The sequence below is a fragment of the Salvelinus fontinalis genome, chromosome 23 (genome assembly GCF_029448725.1).
Source record: "Salvelinus fontinalis isolate EN_2023a chromosome 23, ASM2944872v1, whole genome shotgun sequence".
In the NCBI taxonomy this organism is placed as follows: Eukaryota; Metazoa; Chordata; class Actinopteri; order Salmoniformes; family Salmonidae; genus Salvelinus; species Salvelinus fontinalis.
The window spans coordinates 11,241,139-11,260,210 of NC_074687.1; the positions used below are offsets into that span (position 1 = coordinate 11,241,139).

At 43.7% G+C, this 19,072-nt stretch overlaps 1 protein-coding gene across 1 annotated transcript in view; it reads left to right on the forward strand.

Annotated features, from left to right (window-relative positions):
- Nucleotides 1–311: 311 nt before the first annotated feature.
- Nucleotides 312–19,072, forward strand: part of LOC129820846 (rho GTPase-activating protein 6-like) — a 77,259-nt gene continuing 58,498 nt past the window's right edge. Inside the window, exon 1 of the mRNA XM_055877873.1 lies at nucleotides 312–1,226. Within this exon, the coding sequence (XP_055733848.1) occupies nucleotides 741–1,226 (486 nt within the window). The 5' untranslated portion in view covers nucleotides 312–740. The remainder of the gene's footprint in view (nucleotides 1,227–19,072) is intronic.

Genomic DNA, 19,072 nt, shown 5'->3' on the forward strand with positions numbered 1-19,072 from the left:
GGTTGCTAACTAACTTGTTAAATGTTTACAAAGAAATTGGTGAATGTGCTAGAAAACTAAACAGCTACTGTGACAACTAGTGTAGCCATGTCAGCAAATGACTGCTGTCTGAGCACGCAAATCCGAATTGATCACTTGTAACTTGCTGTTTGGATAGACAGTATTCCAAAACAGATTTGAAAAACAAATCGGATTTGATCATAACGGCATGCAGTGTGAACAAGGCTTTAAAGACGTCTTTTCAATGTCATTTTTCTTGGAATTCTATTTCATTATTTAGATGTGATATCACATCTGATTAGGACCATCCTGGGGTGCCTTGATGTATGATGGTGGCGGAACCGGGAGCAGAGCGGCTCTCAAGCGAGGAGACAAACGCATTCATTTCATATTACTCAGAGGGGCTAGGCTTTGTGACGCGCAAAGGGCCAGAATTGTGAAACTGTACCCGGGAAAAGCTATGTACCCCCCATCCTTGTTCCTGTAAATTCCGAGAAGGAAGAACTAACGAAGAACTAACGAAGAACTAACAGAGTCAATGACTTCAGTCTGTGTGGTTTCTTGGTTGAAGATCGGGTTCCTTATGGCGCGCAACAGGTAGCCAGTATCACTGTGAGAACGGAACACATTGCATGATGTTTATTCAAGGTAACAATCTAATCTCCGATCGCTTTAATGAACTCGATATTTACAAGTAGGATCATCTGTGGAACGTTGAGAATAGCCTACTGATATATGATATGTCCGCGCAAGGGTTGCTGAGCAGCGTTTTCTCATGCTCCTCGCCAACATCCAAAACAATGTCCAAACGGAGACTGAGACAGACTAGAAGTTTGGATTCAACTTTGATAAGACACTATGGGATCGAAACGGATGGGACATCGGGTCAAACAGATCAAAAGTCGCTTTACCTAAGTGTAAATCATGGTCGTTACCTCCGAGCCTCAAGCGAAAGCCTCTCCAAACTGAATGCGCCACTCAATGCTGGGGCAAAACAATGTCAGTCAGCATCCTCAAGCCTGTCAATATATTTGGATACTTCTGGCCAATTCGACTACGATTCCAAGGCCACTAAAAGAAGCACGGCATGGGATTTACCTTTTCTTGCCAGGAGCCCCCATACTTCAACCGGAAGCTCAAGCACTTTATTTTCACCTAGAAAGTGGCTTCAAAAGAAGCCATCTCCACCATCCATCCCTCAATCATACGCTGTATGGAAATCCGAGGTAAGTAAGTGTTAAAATTCCACTTTGTTGTTGTTGATGATGATGCTGTTGGTGATCATGATCATATTACTGTTGTTCAAACTGTCCAATTCCGGTCAATTTCCCCAAATTCACAGTTTTTCCAGAAATCCTGGTTGGAATATTCCCGGAATATTGCAGAAAGAAGGAATCCTCCAACCGGGATTCATGGAAAACCTAGGTATTTTGGGAAAATTACCAGATTTTTGCAACCCTATGTAGACTTCATGTTGTACAGCCTGGTCTCATAGACTAGACGTAACATAGTAAAGGTAAATCGAAAACACTCAAATTAGTATGATATGTTATGTTTGTTGTGGTTATGTAACCGATGTGAAATGGCTAGCTAGTTAGCGGTGGTGCGCGCTAGCAGCCTTTCAGTCGGTGACGTCACTTGCTCTGAGACCTTGAAGTAGTGGTTCCCCTTGCTCTGCAAGGGCCGTGGCTTTTGTGGAGCGATGGGTTATGATGCTTCGTGGGTGACTGTTGTTGATGTGGGCAGAGGGTCCCTGTTTCGCGCCCGGGTCGAGGCGAGGGGACGGACTAAAGTTATACTGTTACATTGATGCTGTTGACCCGGATCACTGGTTGCTGCGGAAAAGGAGGAGGTCGAAAGGGGGGTGAATGTAACCGATGTGAAATGGCTAGCTAGTTAGCGGTGGTGCGCGCTAGCAGCCTTTCAGCCTTTCAATCCTTTAACCTGACTCTTAACCTTAAACCCTAACCCCTAGCATAGCTAACGTTAGCCAGCTATCTAACGTTAGCCACAACAAATTAGAATTCGTAACATATCATAGGTTTTGCAAATTGTAACATATCATACGAATAGTAATTCATAACATATCATACTAAATGGAGTGTCCCAGATTTACACACAGTACTATACGAAATGCTCTGAGACCAGGTTGGGCTGTATTACACAATAATAATCAAATTAAGGAAGCTTAGTTAATTAGTGAAGCTGATGATGGTGATTGAAGGTGGTGGTGAAAGTAGTAGCATTTGTAGTAGTATGGTGGCAAGACCACAGTTTAACAGTGTGACAGTGTCAGTTGTCAACATGCAACAACATGTATTTAGAGTCATGACTCATGAGTAATAGTTACACCTGTTGACCTCAAATTTCACATCGAACTTTCAAATGCATATTGGTTAGTCTCTGAAATACGGAACAATGTCACAAATGAGCAAGAGGATATAAATTAGGCGTACAGCATGATGTCACTGGCACATTTCTGTCTATCTTCCTCAGAAGGATAGGCAATATCAAAATCCTTCAGCCTATAAAAGCATAGAGTAGCTATAGCCTATAGAAGCATAGAGTAGCTATAGCCTATAGAAGCATAGAGTAACTATAGCCTATATAAGCACATGGTAACTATAGCCTATAGAAGCACATGGTAGCTGTAGCCTATAGAAGCATATAGTAACTATAGCTTTAGAAGCATAGAGTAGCTATAGCATATAGAAGTATAGAGTAACTATAGCCTATAGAAGCATATAGTAACTATAGCTTTAGAAGAATATAGTATCTATAGCCTATAGAAGCATAGAGTAACTATAGCCTATAGAAGCATATAGTAACTATAGCATTTAGAAGAATAGAGTATCTATAGCCTATAGAAGCATAGAGTAACTATAGCCTATAGAAGCATATAGTAACTATAGCATTTAGAAGAATAGAGTATCTATAGCCTATAGAAGCATAGAGTAACTATAGCCTCTAGAAGCATAGAGTATCTATAGCCTATAGAAGCATATAGTAACTATAGCATTTAGAAGAATAGAGTATCTATAGCCTATAGAAGCATAGAGTATCTATAGCTTTAGAAGCATAGAGTGTCTATAGCCTATAGAAGCATAGAGTAACTATAGCGTATAGAAGCATATAGTAACTATAGCATTTAGAAGCTGTAGCTATAGCCTATAGAAGCCTATAGAAATCTATAGCTATAGCTTATAGAAGCCTATAGAAATCTATAGCTATAGCCTATAGAAAGATATAGAAATCTGTAGCATCTATAGCTTAGCCTGGGTGCCAGTCTGTTTTAGCCCTCTTGTCAACTCCTTATTGAATTGTCTTGACAATGACAATGGATTAGGCCTAGGGATAAGCACAAACAGATCTGGGACCAGGCTAGCTGTAGCTACCCTTTGAATAAATCTGGAGGCAATCTTGCTTTATAAAACGAACAAACATACAAGCAAAGCTCTTAATCTACTTGTAGATACAGTATCAGTCAAAAGTTTGGACAAATCAAATGTTATTGGTCACATACACATAGTTAGCAGATGTTAATGCGAGTGTAGCGAAATGCTTGTGCTTTTAGTTCCGACCGTGCAGTAATATCTAACAAGTAATCTAACAATTTCACAACAACTACCTTTTACACACAAGGGTAAAGGAATGAATAAGAATATGTACATGTAATTATATGGATGAGCGATGGCCGAACGGCATAGGCAAGATGCAGTAGATGGTATAGAGTACAGTATATACATATGAGATGAGTAATGTAGGGAATGTAAACATTATATAAAGTGGCATTGTTTAAAGTGACTAGTGATACATTGATTACATCCAATTTTTAATTATTAAAATGGCTAGAGATTTGAGTCAGTATGTTTGCAGCAGAAACTCAATGTTAGTGATGGATGTTTAACAGTCTGATGGTCTTGAGATAGAAGCTGTTTTTCAGTCTCTCGGTCCCAGCTTTGATGCACCTGTACTGACCTCGCCTTCTGAATGATAACGGGGTGAACAGGCAGAAGCTCGGGAGGTTGTTGTCATTGATGATCTTTATGGCCTTCCTGTGACACCGGGTGTTGTTGGTGTCCTGGAGGGCAGGTAGTTTGCCCCCGGGGATGCGTTGTGCAGACCTCACTACCCTCTGGAGAGCCTTACGGTTGTGGGTGGAGCAGTTGCCGTACCATATAGCCCGACAGGATGCTCTTGACTGTGCATCTGTAAAAGTTTGTGAGTGTTTTTGGTGACAGGCAAATTTCTTCAGCCTCCTGAGGTTTGCTGTCTTCACAACGCTGTGTGTGTGGGTGGACCAATTCAGTTTGTCCGTGATGTGTACGCCAAGGAACTTAAAACCTTCCACCTTCTCCACTACTGTCCCGTCGATGTGGATAGGGGGCTGCTCCCTCTGCTGTTTCCTGAAGTCCATGATCATCTCCTTTGTTTTGTTGACGTTGAGTGTGAGGTTATTTACCTGACACCACACTCCGGGCCCTCCCCTCATCCCTGTAGGCCGTCTCGTTGTTGTTGGTAATCAAGCCTACCACTGTAGTTTCGTCTGCAAACTTGATGATTGAGTTGGAGGCGTGCATGGCCACGCAGTCGTGGGTGAACAGGGAGTACAGGAGAGGGCTGAGAACGCATCCTTGTGGGGCCCCTGTGTTGAGGATCAGCGGGGTGGAGATGTTGCTTCCTACCCTCACCACCTGGGGGCGTCCCGTCAGAAAATCCAGGACCCAGTTGCACAGGGCGGGGTCGGGACCCAGGGTCTCGAGCTTAATGACGAGTTTGGAGGGTACTATGGTGTTAAATGCTGAGCTGTAGTCAATGAACAGCATTCTTATATAGGTATTCCTCTTGTCCAGATGGGTTGGGGCAGTGTGCAGTGTGAATGCAATTGCGTCGTCTGTGGAGCTATTGGGATGGTAAGCAAATTGGAGTGGGTCTAGGGTGTCAGGTAGGGTGGAGGTGATATGATCCTTGACTAGTCTCTCAAAGCACTTCATGATGACGGAAGTGAGTGCTATGGGGCGATAGTCGTTTAGCTCAGTTACCTTAGCTTTCTTGGGAACAGGAACAATGGTGGCCCTCTTGAAGCATGTGGGAACAGCAGACTGGGATAGGGATTGATTGAATATGTCCGTAAACACACCAGCCAGCTGGTCTGCGCATGCTCTGAGGACGCGGCTAGGGATGCTGTCTGGGCCGGCAGCCCTGCGAGGGTTAACACGTTTAAATGTTTTTACTCACGTTGGCTGTGGTGAAGGAGAGCCCGCAGGTTTTGGTAGTGGGACGTGTCTGTGGCACTGTGTTGTCCTCAAAGCGAGCAAAGAAGTCCTTGAAGGGTTTTTCTTTATTTTACTATTATCTACGTTGCAGAATATTAGTGAACAAAACTATGAAATAACACATAAGGAATCATGTCGTAACAAAAAAGGGTTTAACAAATCAAAATATATTTTATATTTGATATTCTTCAAAGTAGCATCCCTTTGCCTTGATGACAGCTTTGCACACTCTTGGCATTCTCTCAACCAGCTTCATGAGGTATTCACCTGGAATGCATTTCTATTAACAGGTGTGCCTTGTTAAAAGTTCATTTGTGGAATTTCATTCCTTCTTAATGTGTTTGAGTCAAGCAGTTGTGTTGTGACAAGGTAGGTGGGTATACAGAAGATGGCCCTATTTGGTAAAATACCAAGTCTATATTATGGCAAGAACAGCTCAAGTAAGCAAAGAGAAATGACAGTCCATCATTACTTTAAGACATGAAGGTCAGTCAATCCGGAAAATTGCAAGAACTTTTAAAGTTTCTTCAAGTGCAGCCGCAAAAACCATCAAGCTCTATGATGAAACTGGCTCTCTTGAGGACCGCCACATTAAAGGACGACCCAGAGTTACCTCTACTGCAGAGGATACGTTCGTTGGAGTTACCAGCCTCAGAAATTGCAGCCCCAATAAATGCTCTACAGAGTTCAAGTAACAGACACATCAACTGTTCAGAGGAGACAGCGTGAATCAGGCCTCCATGGTCGAATTCCTGCAAAGAAATCACTACTAAAGGACACCAATAAGAAGAAGAGACTTGCTTGGGCCAAGAAACACGCACAATGGACATTGGACCGGTGGAAATCTGTCCTTTGGTCTGATGAGTCCAAATGTGAGATTTTTGGTTCCAACCGCTGTGTCTCTGTGAGACGCAGAGTAGGTGAACGGATGGTCTCTGCATGTGTGGTTCCCACCGTGAAGCATGGAGGAGGAGGTGTGATGGTGTGGGGGTGCTTTGCTGGTGACACTGTCAGTGATTTATTTAGAATTCAGGGCACAATTAACCAGCATGGCTACCACAGCATTCTGCAGCGATTTTCAATCCCATCTGGTTTGCGCTTATTGGGTCTATCATTTGTTTTTCAACAGGACAATGACCCAACACACCTCCAGGCTGTGTAAGGGCTATTTCACCAAGAAGGAGAGTGATGGAGTGCTGCATAAGGTGATCTGGCTTCTACAATTACCCGTCCTCAACCAAAATGAAATGGTTTGGGATGGGTTGGACCACAGAGTGAAGGAAAAGCAACCAACAAGTGCCCAGCATATGTGGGAGCTCCTTCAAGACTGTTGGAAAAGCATTCCAGGTCTAGCTGGTTGAGAGAATGCCAAGAGTGTGCAATGCTATCATGAAGGCAAAGGGTGCCTACTTTGAAGAATCTAAAATCGAAAATATATTTTGGTTTGTTTAACACTTTTTTGGTTACTACATGATTCCATTTGTGTTATTTCATAGTTTTGATGTGTTGACTATTATTCTGCAATGTAGAAAATAGTACAAATAAACAAAAACCCTTGAATGAGTAGGTGCGTCCAAACTTTTGACTTGTACTGTATATCAGAGTTCAAAATGATCTTTCTCCAGGATTTGGCGGTGTGATTACAGCTCTGTCTGAGTAGTTTTGCAGAAGAGAGTAAGAGAGGGACTCTTGTCCCTGTGGACTGTATGTCCTGTTTTTAGATAAACAGAACTGTGTGTTTATAGAAAACCTTTCATCTAAGGCAGCAGGGCCATTTCCTCTTCAATGCATTCAAACAATGTGGTCAGTTAGAATGACCGGTCAGAATCAACAGAACTTTTTGAATGGTGGATTACACAAATACATACATTTATAGGAACACCTGTGTTAAATGTAAAGGCCTATTATTCTTGGGAGCTCAAAGTGACTGAGTCTGCTATCATGGTAGGTGTTAGACTATTCTAGGGCTCCCCAACTGACAGGTGAATTTATTTGGCACCCCAAGTTTTTTTTCTTTTTAATTGTTTGACCTGAAAGACTATAAAAACATCAGCACGTCAACTCCAAGTGATTTTAATTTAGGGATTCAGTTCCAAAGTATTCCCATGCATAATAGAGAGCATCACTACTCTGGACGCTTCTGAATTAGAATATGTGGACAACTACAAATACCTAGGTGTCTGGTTAGACTGTAAACTCTCCTTCCAGACTCACATCAAGCATCTCCAATCCAAAATTAAATCTATAATCGGCTTCCTATTTCGCAACAAAGCATCCTTCACTCATGCTGCCAAACATACCCTCGTAACACTGACCATCCTCCGGATCCTCGACTTCGGCGATGTCATTTACAAAATAGCCTCCAACACTCTACTCAACAAATTGGATGCAGTCTATCACAGTGCCATCCGTTTTGTCACCAAAGCCCCATATACTACCCACCACTGTCACGTTCCTGACCTGTTTTCCTTGTTTTTGTATGTGTTTAGTTGGTCAGGGCGTGAGTTGGGGTGGGCATTCTATGTTATGTGTTTCTATGTTTAGGTTAATTGTCTATTGGCCTGATATGGTTCTCAATCAGGGACAGGTGTTTTACGTTTCCTCTGATTGAGAACCATATTAAGGTAGGTTGTTCACACTGTTTGTTTGTGGGTGATTGTTCCTGTGTCTGTGTGCACCACACGGGACTGTTTCGTTTGTTTGTTCGTTCGTTTAGGTAGTCTGTTTCGTGCGTTCTTCGTGTTTATGTAAGTTCTTGTTCAGGTCAGTCTACGTCGTTTGTTATTTTGTAATCAATTCAAGTGTTCTTCGTGTTTCGTCTTTCATTTATTAAATCCATTATGTCTACATACAACGCTGCATTTTTGTCCGACCCTTACTCCTTCTCCTCATCCGAGGAGGAGGCATTAGACAGCCGTTACAACCACTGCAACCTGTACGCTCTCGTTGGCTGGCCCTCGCTTCATACTCGTTGCCAAACCCACTGGCTCCAGGTCATCTACAAGTCTCTGCTAGGTAAAGCCCCGCCTTATCTCAGCTCACTGGTCACCATAGCAGCACCTACCCGTAGCACGTGCTCCAGCAGGTATATCTCACTGGTCACCCCCAAAGCCAATTCTTCCTTTGGCCGCCTTTCCTTCCAGTTCTCTGCTGCCAATGACTGGAACGAACTGCAAAAATCACTGAAGCAGGAGACTCTTACCTCCCTCACCAGCTTTAAGCTCCAGCTGTCTGAGAAGCTCACAGATCACTGCACCTGTACATAGCCCATCTGTAAATAGCCCATCCAACTACCTCATCCCCATACTGTATTTATTTATTTATCTTGCTCCTTTGCACCCCTGTATCTCTTTTTTCTTTTTTTTCTTTTTTAGAATGTAGAGAACATTTTTTTATGTCAACTTTTATAGCCAGGAATGTGTCTTGAAACACAGAGCAGGTTTGGTGTCAGTTACTGCATGTTGTTTCCATTTCAGTACGGTTACTGTGTTTGCATATTGCTGCACTTTAAATACTTAATGTAATCAGAGTGTCTCCGTTATCATTATATAAAGTGTGGAGTTGTTGCATATGTGGATACATTTTCGGTATAAAAGGGGGGGGTGCTTGTGAGTTTTTGTTGTGGACTGCATCGCCTCTTGAGTTCAATCCCATTACAAGGATAAAGACACTCACTAAACACCTGACTCTATGGATTCACACACACACACACACACACACACACACACACACACACACACACACACACACACACACACACACACACACACACACACACACCACACACACACACACACACACACACACACACACACACACATACACACACACACACACACACACACACACACACACACACACACACACACACACACACACCATATTGTGTCTCATCTCTATAAAAAATGCTAGTAAGGAGATGTCTAGGAGGTCTAATGTTGCAGTAGAGGTGGGTCTGAAGCCCCGAATCCGTTTTCTCTCCCATTGCTCTACCTAAATTCTGAAGTTTCAAGCAGATGTAGTCCTCGTTGGCATAATCAGGACAAGCTGCATTCCTGGGGCCAGGGCAGTGTTTTATCATTCACCCCTCCCCATGCTGGTTCACTCCTTCCTAATAAGTCAACTTGTTGAGCAGTTTCAAAAGTTCAGCTATGCATAAAGCTTTTTTTATCCATCTCAACATACCTCAGTAGCAACATCTAAAGTCGAATGTGAACACGTGCGAACACACACATCACATGACATTTTCTTTATATCTGAAAGTGAGAATTTCACATGTGAACTTGCAATTCACACATGTGAAACTGCATATCTGATTTTCACATGTGAACATTTTTAACATGTGAAACTGCAAATGTTATTCTCCTCACATGTGAAAGGTGGTGTTAATATGTGAACTCTAAATGTAATGCCTGTGAAAATATGGTTTCAACATGTGAAAACAGCTATTTCACATGTGAAAACAGCTATTTCACATGTGAAACTGCACATTTGGCATGTGTTTTTTTGGAGGGGGGACATGCAGCTCACAGATGCATGCAGTAGGTATCCTTTGCTCCAAAGTGTGGTGGAGCCAATGCACTCAAACGATATGGTACTGTCGATAGCCCACCCTCTCTCACCCATTCTTGCACATCTGTGTGTCTGTTTGCATTGTCTCCTTCAATCTGTCTGTTCTTAAAACTGGGCCTAGTAACTGTTAGCAGATACAGAGTAAGAGTTATAAATATCTTATTGCAGATGAGTCAGAAAAGCCAAATCCCTATGACTACTCTGCCTGGAGTAATGTGTTGTTTCTTCTTCGTTGACCTTTTTACTGCAGCTCTGGCATTTCATTTCCTGTCATTTCTGCAAAGAAACTATTATAATTGGTTAACTTTGGTTTGGCACGAACTTTGGTAAGCGACAGGATAGCGAGCTCATTCCCCTCAAGTCTTGGTAGCTTTTGGAAATCCTAAGATCTGTCATGATTTAACTTTGATAACTTGGAAGTCACAAAGCGAGGAATTGCTGTGATGGTGTAAATTAGCAATATCATCTACACACTTATTTACCTCCAAACAAAATATCCAGAGGCAATACCAGTCTATAGTTGTAGCAACGGTCATCAAAAGGATTTAAAAACAATTCTAATAACTGCAACAGTTGGATAAAAGATGAAGATACTCCAAACTTTTATACTTTTTTAAAAATTCATCAGATATTGACTGAATTATAGCACAGATAATGGAGTTCAGGGATTTTTGTGGTTATTCAGGTTTTCAATGTATCGTCAAATGTAACTTTCTTTTTCTTAGAATGCACTCATATATATATATAATTTTTTTTTAATCTAATGGTATCGGCATTTTTTTTAATACACTGAGTATATTAAACATTAGGAACACCTTCTGAATATTTCCTAATACGTTCCTTTTCCCTCAGAACAAACAGCCTCCATTGGGCGGGGCATGGACTCTGCCAGGTGTCGAAAGCGTTACACAGTGATTCTGGCCCATGTTGCCTCCAATGCTTCCCACAGATGTGTCAAGTTGGCTCAATAAGGGATCATAGCTTTAACCTGGATTCACCTGGTCAGTCTACTCTATGTCATGGAAAGAGCAGGTGTTCTTAATGTTTTGTATACTCAGTGTATTTTGTGTTACAAGAAAGAAAAGTCTATCTGCCTTATTTGCTGCAACCACCAAACACTTTCTCTGTCTGGACCTACCTGCACTCACCTGCTTTGTCTAGACTGCCTCCTTAGTTACTGTTGTTGTCACTTTCTGTTGCATCATTCAACAATCGTGTCAATAGCAGCATACCCCCAGATAAAAAATCAACACATACTTTACATTGTTTGCGAGATCAGACATATTACTGTAATGCGAGTGTTCATTTTCAGAAGTTGCTTTCATCTAATTTGTAAACACTTCGACTGTATTAAATTAACTTTTTACAATTCCACAAACAAATGAACACCCATCAGAATAAAGTGATCTTTTAAAAAGTTTATTTTCAATTATTTAACCTTGGCTAGTCAGTTAAGAACATATTCTTAATTACAATGACGGCATACACTGGCCAAACCTGGACAACGCTTGGCCGCCCTGTGGGACTCCCAATCACGGCCAGTTGTGATACAGCCTGGATTTGAACCAGGATGACTGTAGTGACGCCTCAAGCACTGAGATGCAGTGCCTTAGACCACTGCACGACTCGGGTCACTCCTCTTTCTTGGGATGTAAGTGTCGAGATTATGCATTACATCCCAGACTAAGCGTTCTCATAGATGCAACGGAAAGACAATGTATTCCATTGAGACCATTTCAGCCATTACCCGGGGTGTGTTTGACAGGTCATTACAAACATTTCCACGGTCATAATGTTAACGGGGGAAAAAATGACTGGCACAAGCAAGAATATGAAAGAGTTCCAAGGAGTAAAATTAAATCTATCAATACAGCAAGATTTAAGTGCCAAGTGGATTCTGCGCCACTCAAACACAGGAAATAGATGACTGAAAAAGTCAGATCCTCAGGTTGGCGGAGCATTCATGTTGCAAATATCGGCATGTCCTGTTTAGAGATGGTGCCCTTTTGACCCTGGATTTAAATAGCCGACGTTGTAAGAATGTGGTGTTGGGACGTGAATGTGAAGAAGGTCCTTTGCATGAGTTTGCCTAGTTTGCCATTGAGTTTTGTTCGACAGGCCGGCGAAACAAAGGAATAGGTCGGTTAAGGGAAGCATGGATTTTGTGGGGACGGTGGAGTGTAAAAAAGGCCACAGAGACAAATGGGAAACACAGGAACTTTGGTTATGAGTGTGGGGACTTACTGCCTCTGCCTCAGCTGCAGACAGTCTTATGTTTCAGCTGTGAGGAAGGGAAGGTGAAAAAGAGGAAGAAGGTGTTGAAGAGAATGAGGAAAGCAGATGTTGAATTTGATGAAGATGGCGATAGAAAGGGAAATGGGGGGGGGGGGGGGCAAGTAGCAACAGAGTGAGCAGTACATTACATTTACATTTAAGTCATTTAGCAGACGCTCTTATCCAGAGCGACTTACAAATTGGTGCATTCACCTTATGACATCCAGTACGCCAGGTCGAGTTCCGGAGGTGAAAGGGAAGTGATTGAGGGCGAGTAGATGGTGTGGTGAAGAGCTCGGAACCCGAACCTGGCATCAATGGACATGATAAGGAAGAATCTGGTCCAGTAGGAGTGACATTTTTGGAGAAAGTGGTTCCTTGACTTTTTGTCAGATCCATTTGTGGTTTCAGAGTGTGAAAGGAGTAGGGGACAGTTAAGTCAGTAAAGGTACCCTCTAGTGGACGTGGGATATTTGTGTGTTTCTTCCGCCCACAGGGAGCGGGAGCTCCGTGTCACGCAACTCGGGACCAAGATCCGTTTCTTGATTTGCTCTTAGGAACAGGACACAATTGAAAGGAGTGATTACTGGGGTAGCGGTAAATGTGAAAGTGGACCAACTGAAGGGAAAGATTCCCGGTGTTTGTCATGCTCGTCAGTTGGTGCAATGCAGACAGGGTGGTGTAAGCGGTGAGACAGAAGTGTTCTTTTGAGTTTTGATGTTAGGATTTTTCAGTTATCCAGTATGAGCTTTTGTGCCGATTACATTACGTTGTTACAGGTGTCAAGCTTATGGGCATGTGGTAAGAGTGTGTAGGAGGGGGTTCTTAGTGTGAAGTGTGCGGAAGGGCATGAGACCAAGGAATGTGTAGTATTGGGGAAAGAAGCAGTATGTGTAAATTGTAGGGGTGCCTATGGGGCTGGGGATCAGAAGTGTCCAATGTGAGAGAGGCAGGTTGAGGTTACCAGGGTAAGAGTAGAGCAGGGGGTATTGTGTACTGAGGCAGTGAAGAAAGTAGAGGAAGATGAGTCAAGGGGGAGGGATCCTGAGAGGATCCCAGTGAGTAGTAAATCTGTGCCAGCACAGAAGGATTAGGGTTTATAGCTATGCTTATCAAATGTACAGTAGAGATGGAACGTACGTCACAGAAAATAGATGTTATGGTGGCTGCAGCAGAGAACTATTTTGGGGTACTAGATTGGACTTCAGACGAGTTACAGGGCGTGTTGAGTGGTGGTGTCCTATCATCCTCTGTTGGACTGGGGTAGGGCCAGATAGGGTTGAATAGGGTGGTGGGTTTTAATGAGTTTAGGGTAGGATGGTAGGGTGGTGGGTTTTAATGAGTTTCGGGTTTGATAGACATTTTAATTTAGTTGTTAATTCCCTTCTCCTTTTTTCCATTTTGTGGATCAAAGTATAATGGATTTATATCCCAGTCTAGTTCATGGCGCCAATGCAACATAAGTTTGCCGTGTGTAATATGGACTGGAGGAAGCAGAGCTAATTTAATGATGGTCTTAGCCAGGGATAGAGGCTCTTCTTATGGGATGGGATGGGATGGGATGGGATGGGATGGGATGGGATGGGGGGGGGCAAGTAGCCTAGTGGTTAGAGCATTGGGCCAGTAAACAAAAGAGTTGCTGGATCAAATCCCCAAGCTGAGAAGGTAAAAATTGTTTGTTCTGCCACTGAACAAGGCAGTTAACCCACTGTTCCCCAGTAGGCTGTCATTGTAAATAAGAATTTGTTCTTAACTGACTGGCCTAGTTAAATAAAAGGCTAAATAAAATGTAAATAGACACATTTCCTACAGCTCTTGATAGACAAAAACCCTCCGGATCAGTGGAAGACAACATAATAATGTCTGGAATAGAGCTAATGGCATTAAACACATGGAAACCATGTATCTGATTCTGCTCCAGCCATGTATCTGATTCTGCTCCAGCCATGTATCTGATCCAGCCATGTATCTGATTCTGCTCCAACCATGTATCTGATTCTGCTCCAGCCATGTATCTGATTCTGCTCCAGCCATGTATCTGATTCTGCTCCAGCCATGTATCTGATCCAGCCATGTATCTGATTCTGCTCCAGCCATGTATCTGATTCTGCTCCAGCCATGTATCTGATTCTGCTCCAGCCATGTATCTGATTCTGCTCCAGCCATGTATCTGATTCTGCTCCAGCCATGTATCTGATTCTGCTCCAGCCATGTATCTGATTCTGCTCCAGCCATGTATTTGATTCTGCTCCAGCCATGTATCTGATTCTGCTCCAGCCATGTATCTGATTCTGCTCCAGCCATGTATCTGATTCTGCTCCAGCCATGTATCTGATTCTGCTCCAGCCATGTATCTGATTCTGCTCCAGCCATGTATTTGATTCTGATCCAGCCATGTATCTGATCCAGCCATGTATCTGATTCTGCTCCAACCATGTATCTGATTCTGCTCCAGCCATGTATTTGATTCTGATCCAGCCATGTATCTGATTCTGCTCCAGCCATGTATCTGATTCTGCTCCAGCCATGTATCTGATTCTGCTCCAGCCATGTATCTGATCCAGCCATGTATCTGATTCTGCTCCAGCCATGTATCTGATCCAGCCATGTATCTGATTCTGCTCCAGCCATGTATCTGCTCCAGCCATGTATCTGATTCTGCTCCAGCCATGTATCTGATTCTGCTCCAGCCATGTATCTGATTCTGATCCAGCCATGTATCTGATCCAGCCATGTATCTGATTCTGCTCCAGCCATGTATCTGATTCTGCTCCAGCCATGTATCTGATTCTGCTCCAGCCATGTATCTGATTCTGCTCCAGCCATGTATCTGATCCAGCCATGTATCTGATTATGCTCCAGCCATGTATCTGATTCTGCTCCAGCCATGTATCTGATTCTGCTCCAGCCATGTATCTGATCCAGCCATGTATCTGATTCTGCTCCAGCCATGTATCTGATTCTGCTCCAGCCATGTATCTGATTCTGCTCCAACCATGTGTCTGATTCTGCTCCAGCCATGTATCTGATTCTGCTCCAGCCATGTATCTGATCCAGCCATGTATCTGATTCTGCTCCAACCATGTATCTGATTCTGCTCCAGCCATGTATCTGATTCTGCTCCAGCCATGTATCTGATCCAGCCATGTATCTGATCCAGCCATGTATCTGATTCTGCTCCAGCCATGTATCTGATTCTGCTCCAGCCATGTATCTGATCCAGCCATGTATCTGATTCTGCTCCAGCCATGTATCTGATTCTGCTCCAACCATGTATCTGATTCTGCTCCAGCCATGTATCTGATTCTGCTCCAGCCATGTATCTGATCCAGCCATGTATCTGATTCTGCTCCAACCATGTATCTGATTCTGCTCCAGCCATGTATCTGATTCTGCTCCAACCATGTATCTGATTCTGCTCCAGCCATGTATCTGATTCTGCTCCAGCCATGTATCTGATTCTGCTCCAGCCATGTATCTGATCGAGCCATGTATCTGATTCTGCTCCAACCATGTATCTGATTCTGCTCCAGCCATGTATCTGATTCTGCTCCAGCCATGTATCTGGTCCAGCCATGTATCTGATTCTTCTCCAGCCATGTATCTGATTCTGCTCCAGCCATGTATCTGATTCTGCTCCAGCCATGTATCTGATCCAGCCATGTATCTGATTCTGCTCCAGCCATGTATCTGATCCAGCCATGTATCTGATTCTGCTCCAGCCATGTATCTGATCCAGCCATGTATCTGATTCTGCTCCAGCCATGTATCTGATTCTGCTCCAGCCATGTATCTGATTCTGCTCCAGCCATGTATCTGATTCTGCTCCAACCATGTATCTGATTCTGCTCCAGCCATGTATCTGATTCTGCTCCAGCCATGTATCTGATTCTGCTCCAGCCATGTATCTGATCCAGCCATGTATCTGATTCTGCTCCAGCCATGTATCTGATTCTGCTCCAGCCATGTATCTGATTCTGCTCCAGCCATGTATTTGATTCTGATCCAGCCATGTATCTGATTCTGATCCAGCCATGTATCTGATTCTGCTCCAGCCATGTATCTGATTCTGCTCCAGCCATGTATCTGATTCTGCTCCAGCCATGTATCTGATTCTGCTCCAGCCATGTATCTGATTCTGCTCCAGCCATGTATCTGATTCTGCTCCAGCCATGTATCTGATTCTGATCCAGCCATGTATCTGATTCTGATCCAGCCATGTATCTGATTCTGCTCCAGCCATGTATCTGATTCTGCTCCAGCCATGTATCTGATCCAGCCATGTATCTGATCCAGCCATGTATCTGATTCTGCTCCAGCCATGTATCTGATCCAGCCATGTATCTGATTCTGCTCCAGCCATGTATCTGATTCTGCTCCAGCCATGTATTTGATTCTGATCCAGCCATGTATCTGATTCTGATCCAGCCATGTATCTGATTCTGCTCCAGCCATGTATCTGATTCTGCTCCAGCCATGTATCTGATTCTGCTCCAGCCATGTATCTGATTCTGCTCCAGCCATGTATCTGATTCTGCTCCAGCCATGTATCTGATTCTGCTCCAGCCATGTATCTGATTCTGATCCAGCCATGTATCTGATTCTGATCCAGCCATGTATCTGATTCTGCTCCAGCCATGTATCTGATTCTGCTCCAGCCATGCATCTGATCCAGCCATGTATCTGATCCAGCCATGTATCTGATTCTGCTCCAGCCATGTATCTGATCCAGCCATGTATCTGATTCTGCTCCAGCCATGTATCTGATTCTGCTCCAGCCATGTATCTGATTCTGCTCCAGCCATGTATCTGATTCTGATCCACCCATGTATCTGATTCTGCTCCAGCCATGTATCTGATTCTGCTCCAGCCATGTATCTGATTCTGCTCCAGCTATGTATCTGATCCAGCCATGTATCTGATCCAGCCATGTATCTGATTCTGCTCCAGCCATGTATCTGATCCAGCCATGTATCTGATTCTGCTCCAGCCATGTATCTGATTCTGCTCCAGCCATGTATTTGATTCTGATCCAGCCATGTATCTGATTCTGCTCCAACCATGTATCTGATTCTGCTCCAGCCATGTCTCTGATTCTGCTCCAACCATGTATCTGATCCAGCCATGTATCTGATTCTGCTCCAACCATGTATCTGATTCTGCTCCAGCCATGTATCTGATTCTGCTCCAACCATGTATCTGATTCTGCTCCAGCCATGTATCTGATTCTGCTCCAGCCATGTATCTGCTCCAGCCATGTATCTGATTCTGCTCCAACCATGTATCTGATCCAGCCATGTATCTGATTCTGCTCCAGCCATGTATCTGATTCTGCTCCAGCCATGTATCTGATTCTGCTCCAGCCATGTATCTGATTCTGATCCAGCCATGTATCTGATTCTGCTCCAGCCATGTATCTGATTCTGCTCCAGCCATGTATCTGATTCTGCTCCAGCCATGTATTTGATTCTGATCCAGCCATGTATCTGATTCTGCTCCAGCCATGTATCTGATTCTGCTCCAGCCATGTATCTGATTCTGCTCCAGCCATGTATCTGATTCTGCTCCAGCCATGTATCTGATCCAGCCATGTATCTGATTCTGCTCCAGCCATGTATCTGATTCTGCTCCAGCCATGTATCTGATCCAGCCATGTATCTGATCCAGCCATGTATCTGATTCTGCTCCAGCCATGTATCTGATTCTGCTCCAGCCATGTATCTGATCCAGCCATGTATCTGATTCTGCTCCAGCCATGTATCTGATTCTGCTCCAGCCATGTATCTGATTCTGCTCCAGCCATGTATCTGATTCTGCTCCAGCCATGTATCTGATTCTGCTCCAGCCATGTATTTGATTCTGCTCCAGCCATGTATCTGATTCTGCTCCAGCCATGTATCTGATTCTGCTCCAGCCATGTATCTGATTCTGCTCCAGCCATGTATCTGATTCTGCTCCAGCCATGTATCTGATTCTGCTCCAGCCATGTATCTGATTCTGCTCCAGCCATGTATTTGATTCTGCTCCAGCCATGTATCTGATTCTGCTCCAGCCATGTATCTGATTCTGCTCCAGCCATGTATCTGATCCAGCCATGTATCTGATTCTGCTCCAGCCATGTATCTGATTCTGCTCCAGCCATGTATCTGATTCTGCTCCAACCATGTATCTGATTCTGCTCCAGCCATGTATCTGATTCTGCTCCAGCCATGTATCTGATCCAGCCATGTATCTGATTCTGCTCCAACCATGTATCTGATTCTGCTCCAGCCATGTATCTGATTCTGCTCCAGCCATGTATCTGATCCAGCCATGTATCTGATCCAGCCATGTATCTGATTCTGCTCCAGCCATGTATCTGATTCTGCTCCAGCCATGTATCTGATCCAGCCATGTATCTGATTCTGCTCCAGCCATGTATCTGATTCTGCTCCAACCATGTATCTGATTCTGCTCCAGCCATGTATCTGATTCTGCTCCAGCCATGTATCTGATCCAGCCATGTATCTGATTCTGCTCCAACCATGTATCTGATTCTGCTCCAGCCATGTATCTGATTCTGCCCCAACCATGTATCTGATTCTGCTCCAGCCATGTATCTGATTCTGCTCCAGCCATGTATCTGATTCTGCTCCAGCCATGTATCTGATCCAGCCATGTATCTGATTCTGCTCCAACCATGTATCTGATTCTGCTCCAGCCATGTATCTGATTCTGCTCCAGCCATGTATCTGATCCAGCCATGTATCTGATTCTGATCCAGCCATGTATCTGATTCTGCTCCAGCCATGTATCTGATTCTGCTCCAGCCATGTATCGGATCCAGCCATGTATCTGATTCTGTTCCAGCCATGTATCTGATCCAGCCATGTATCTGATTCTGCTCCAGCCATATATCTGATCCAGCCATGTATCTGATTCTGCTCCAGCCATGTATCTGATTCTGCTCC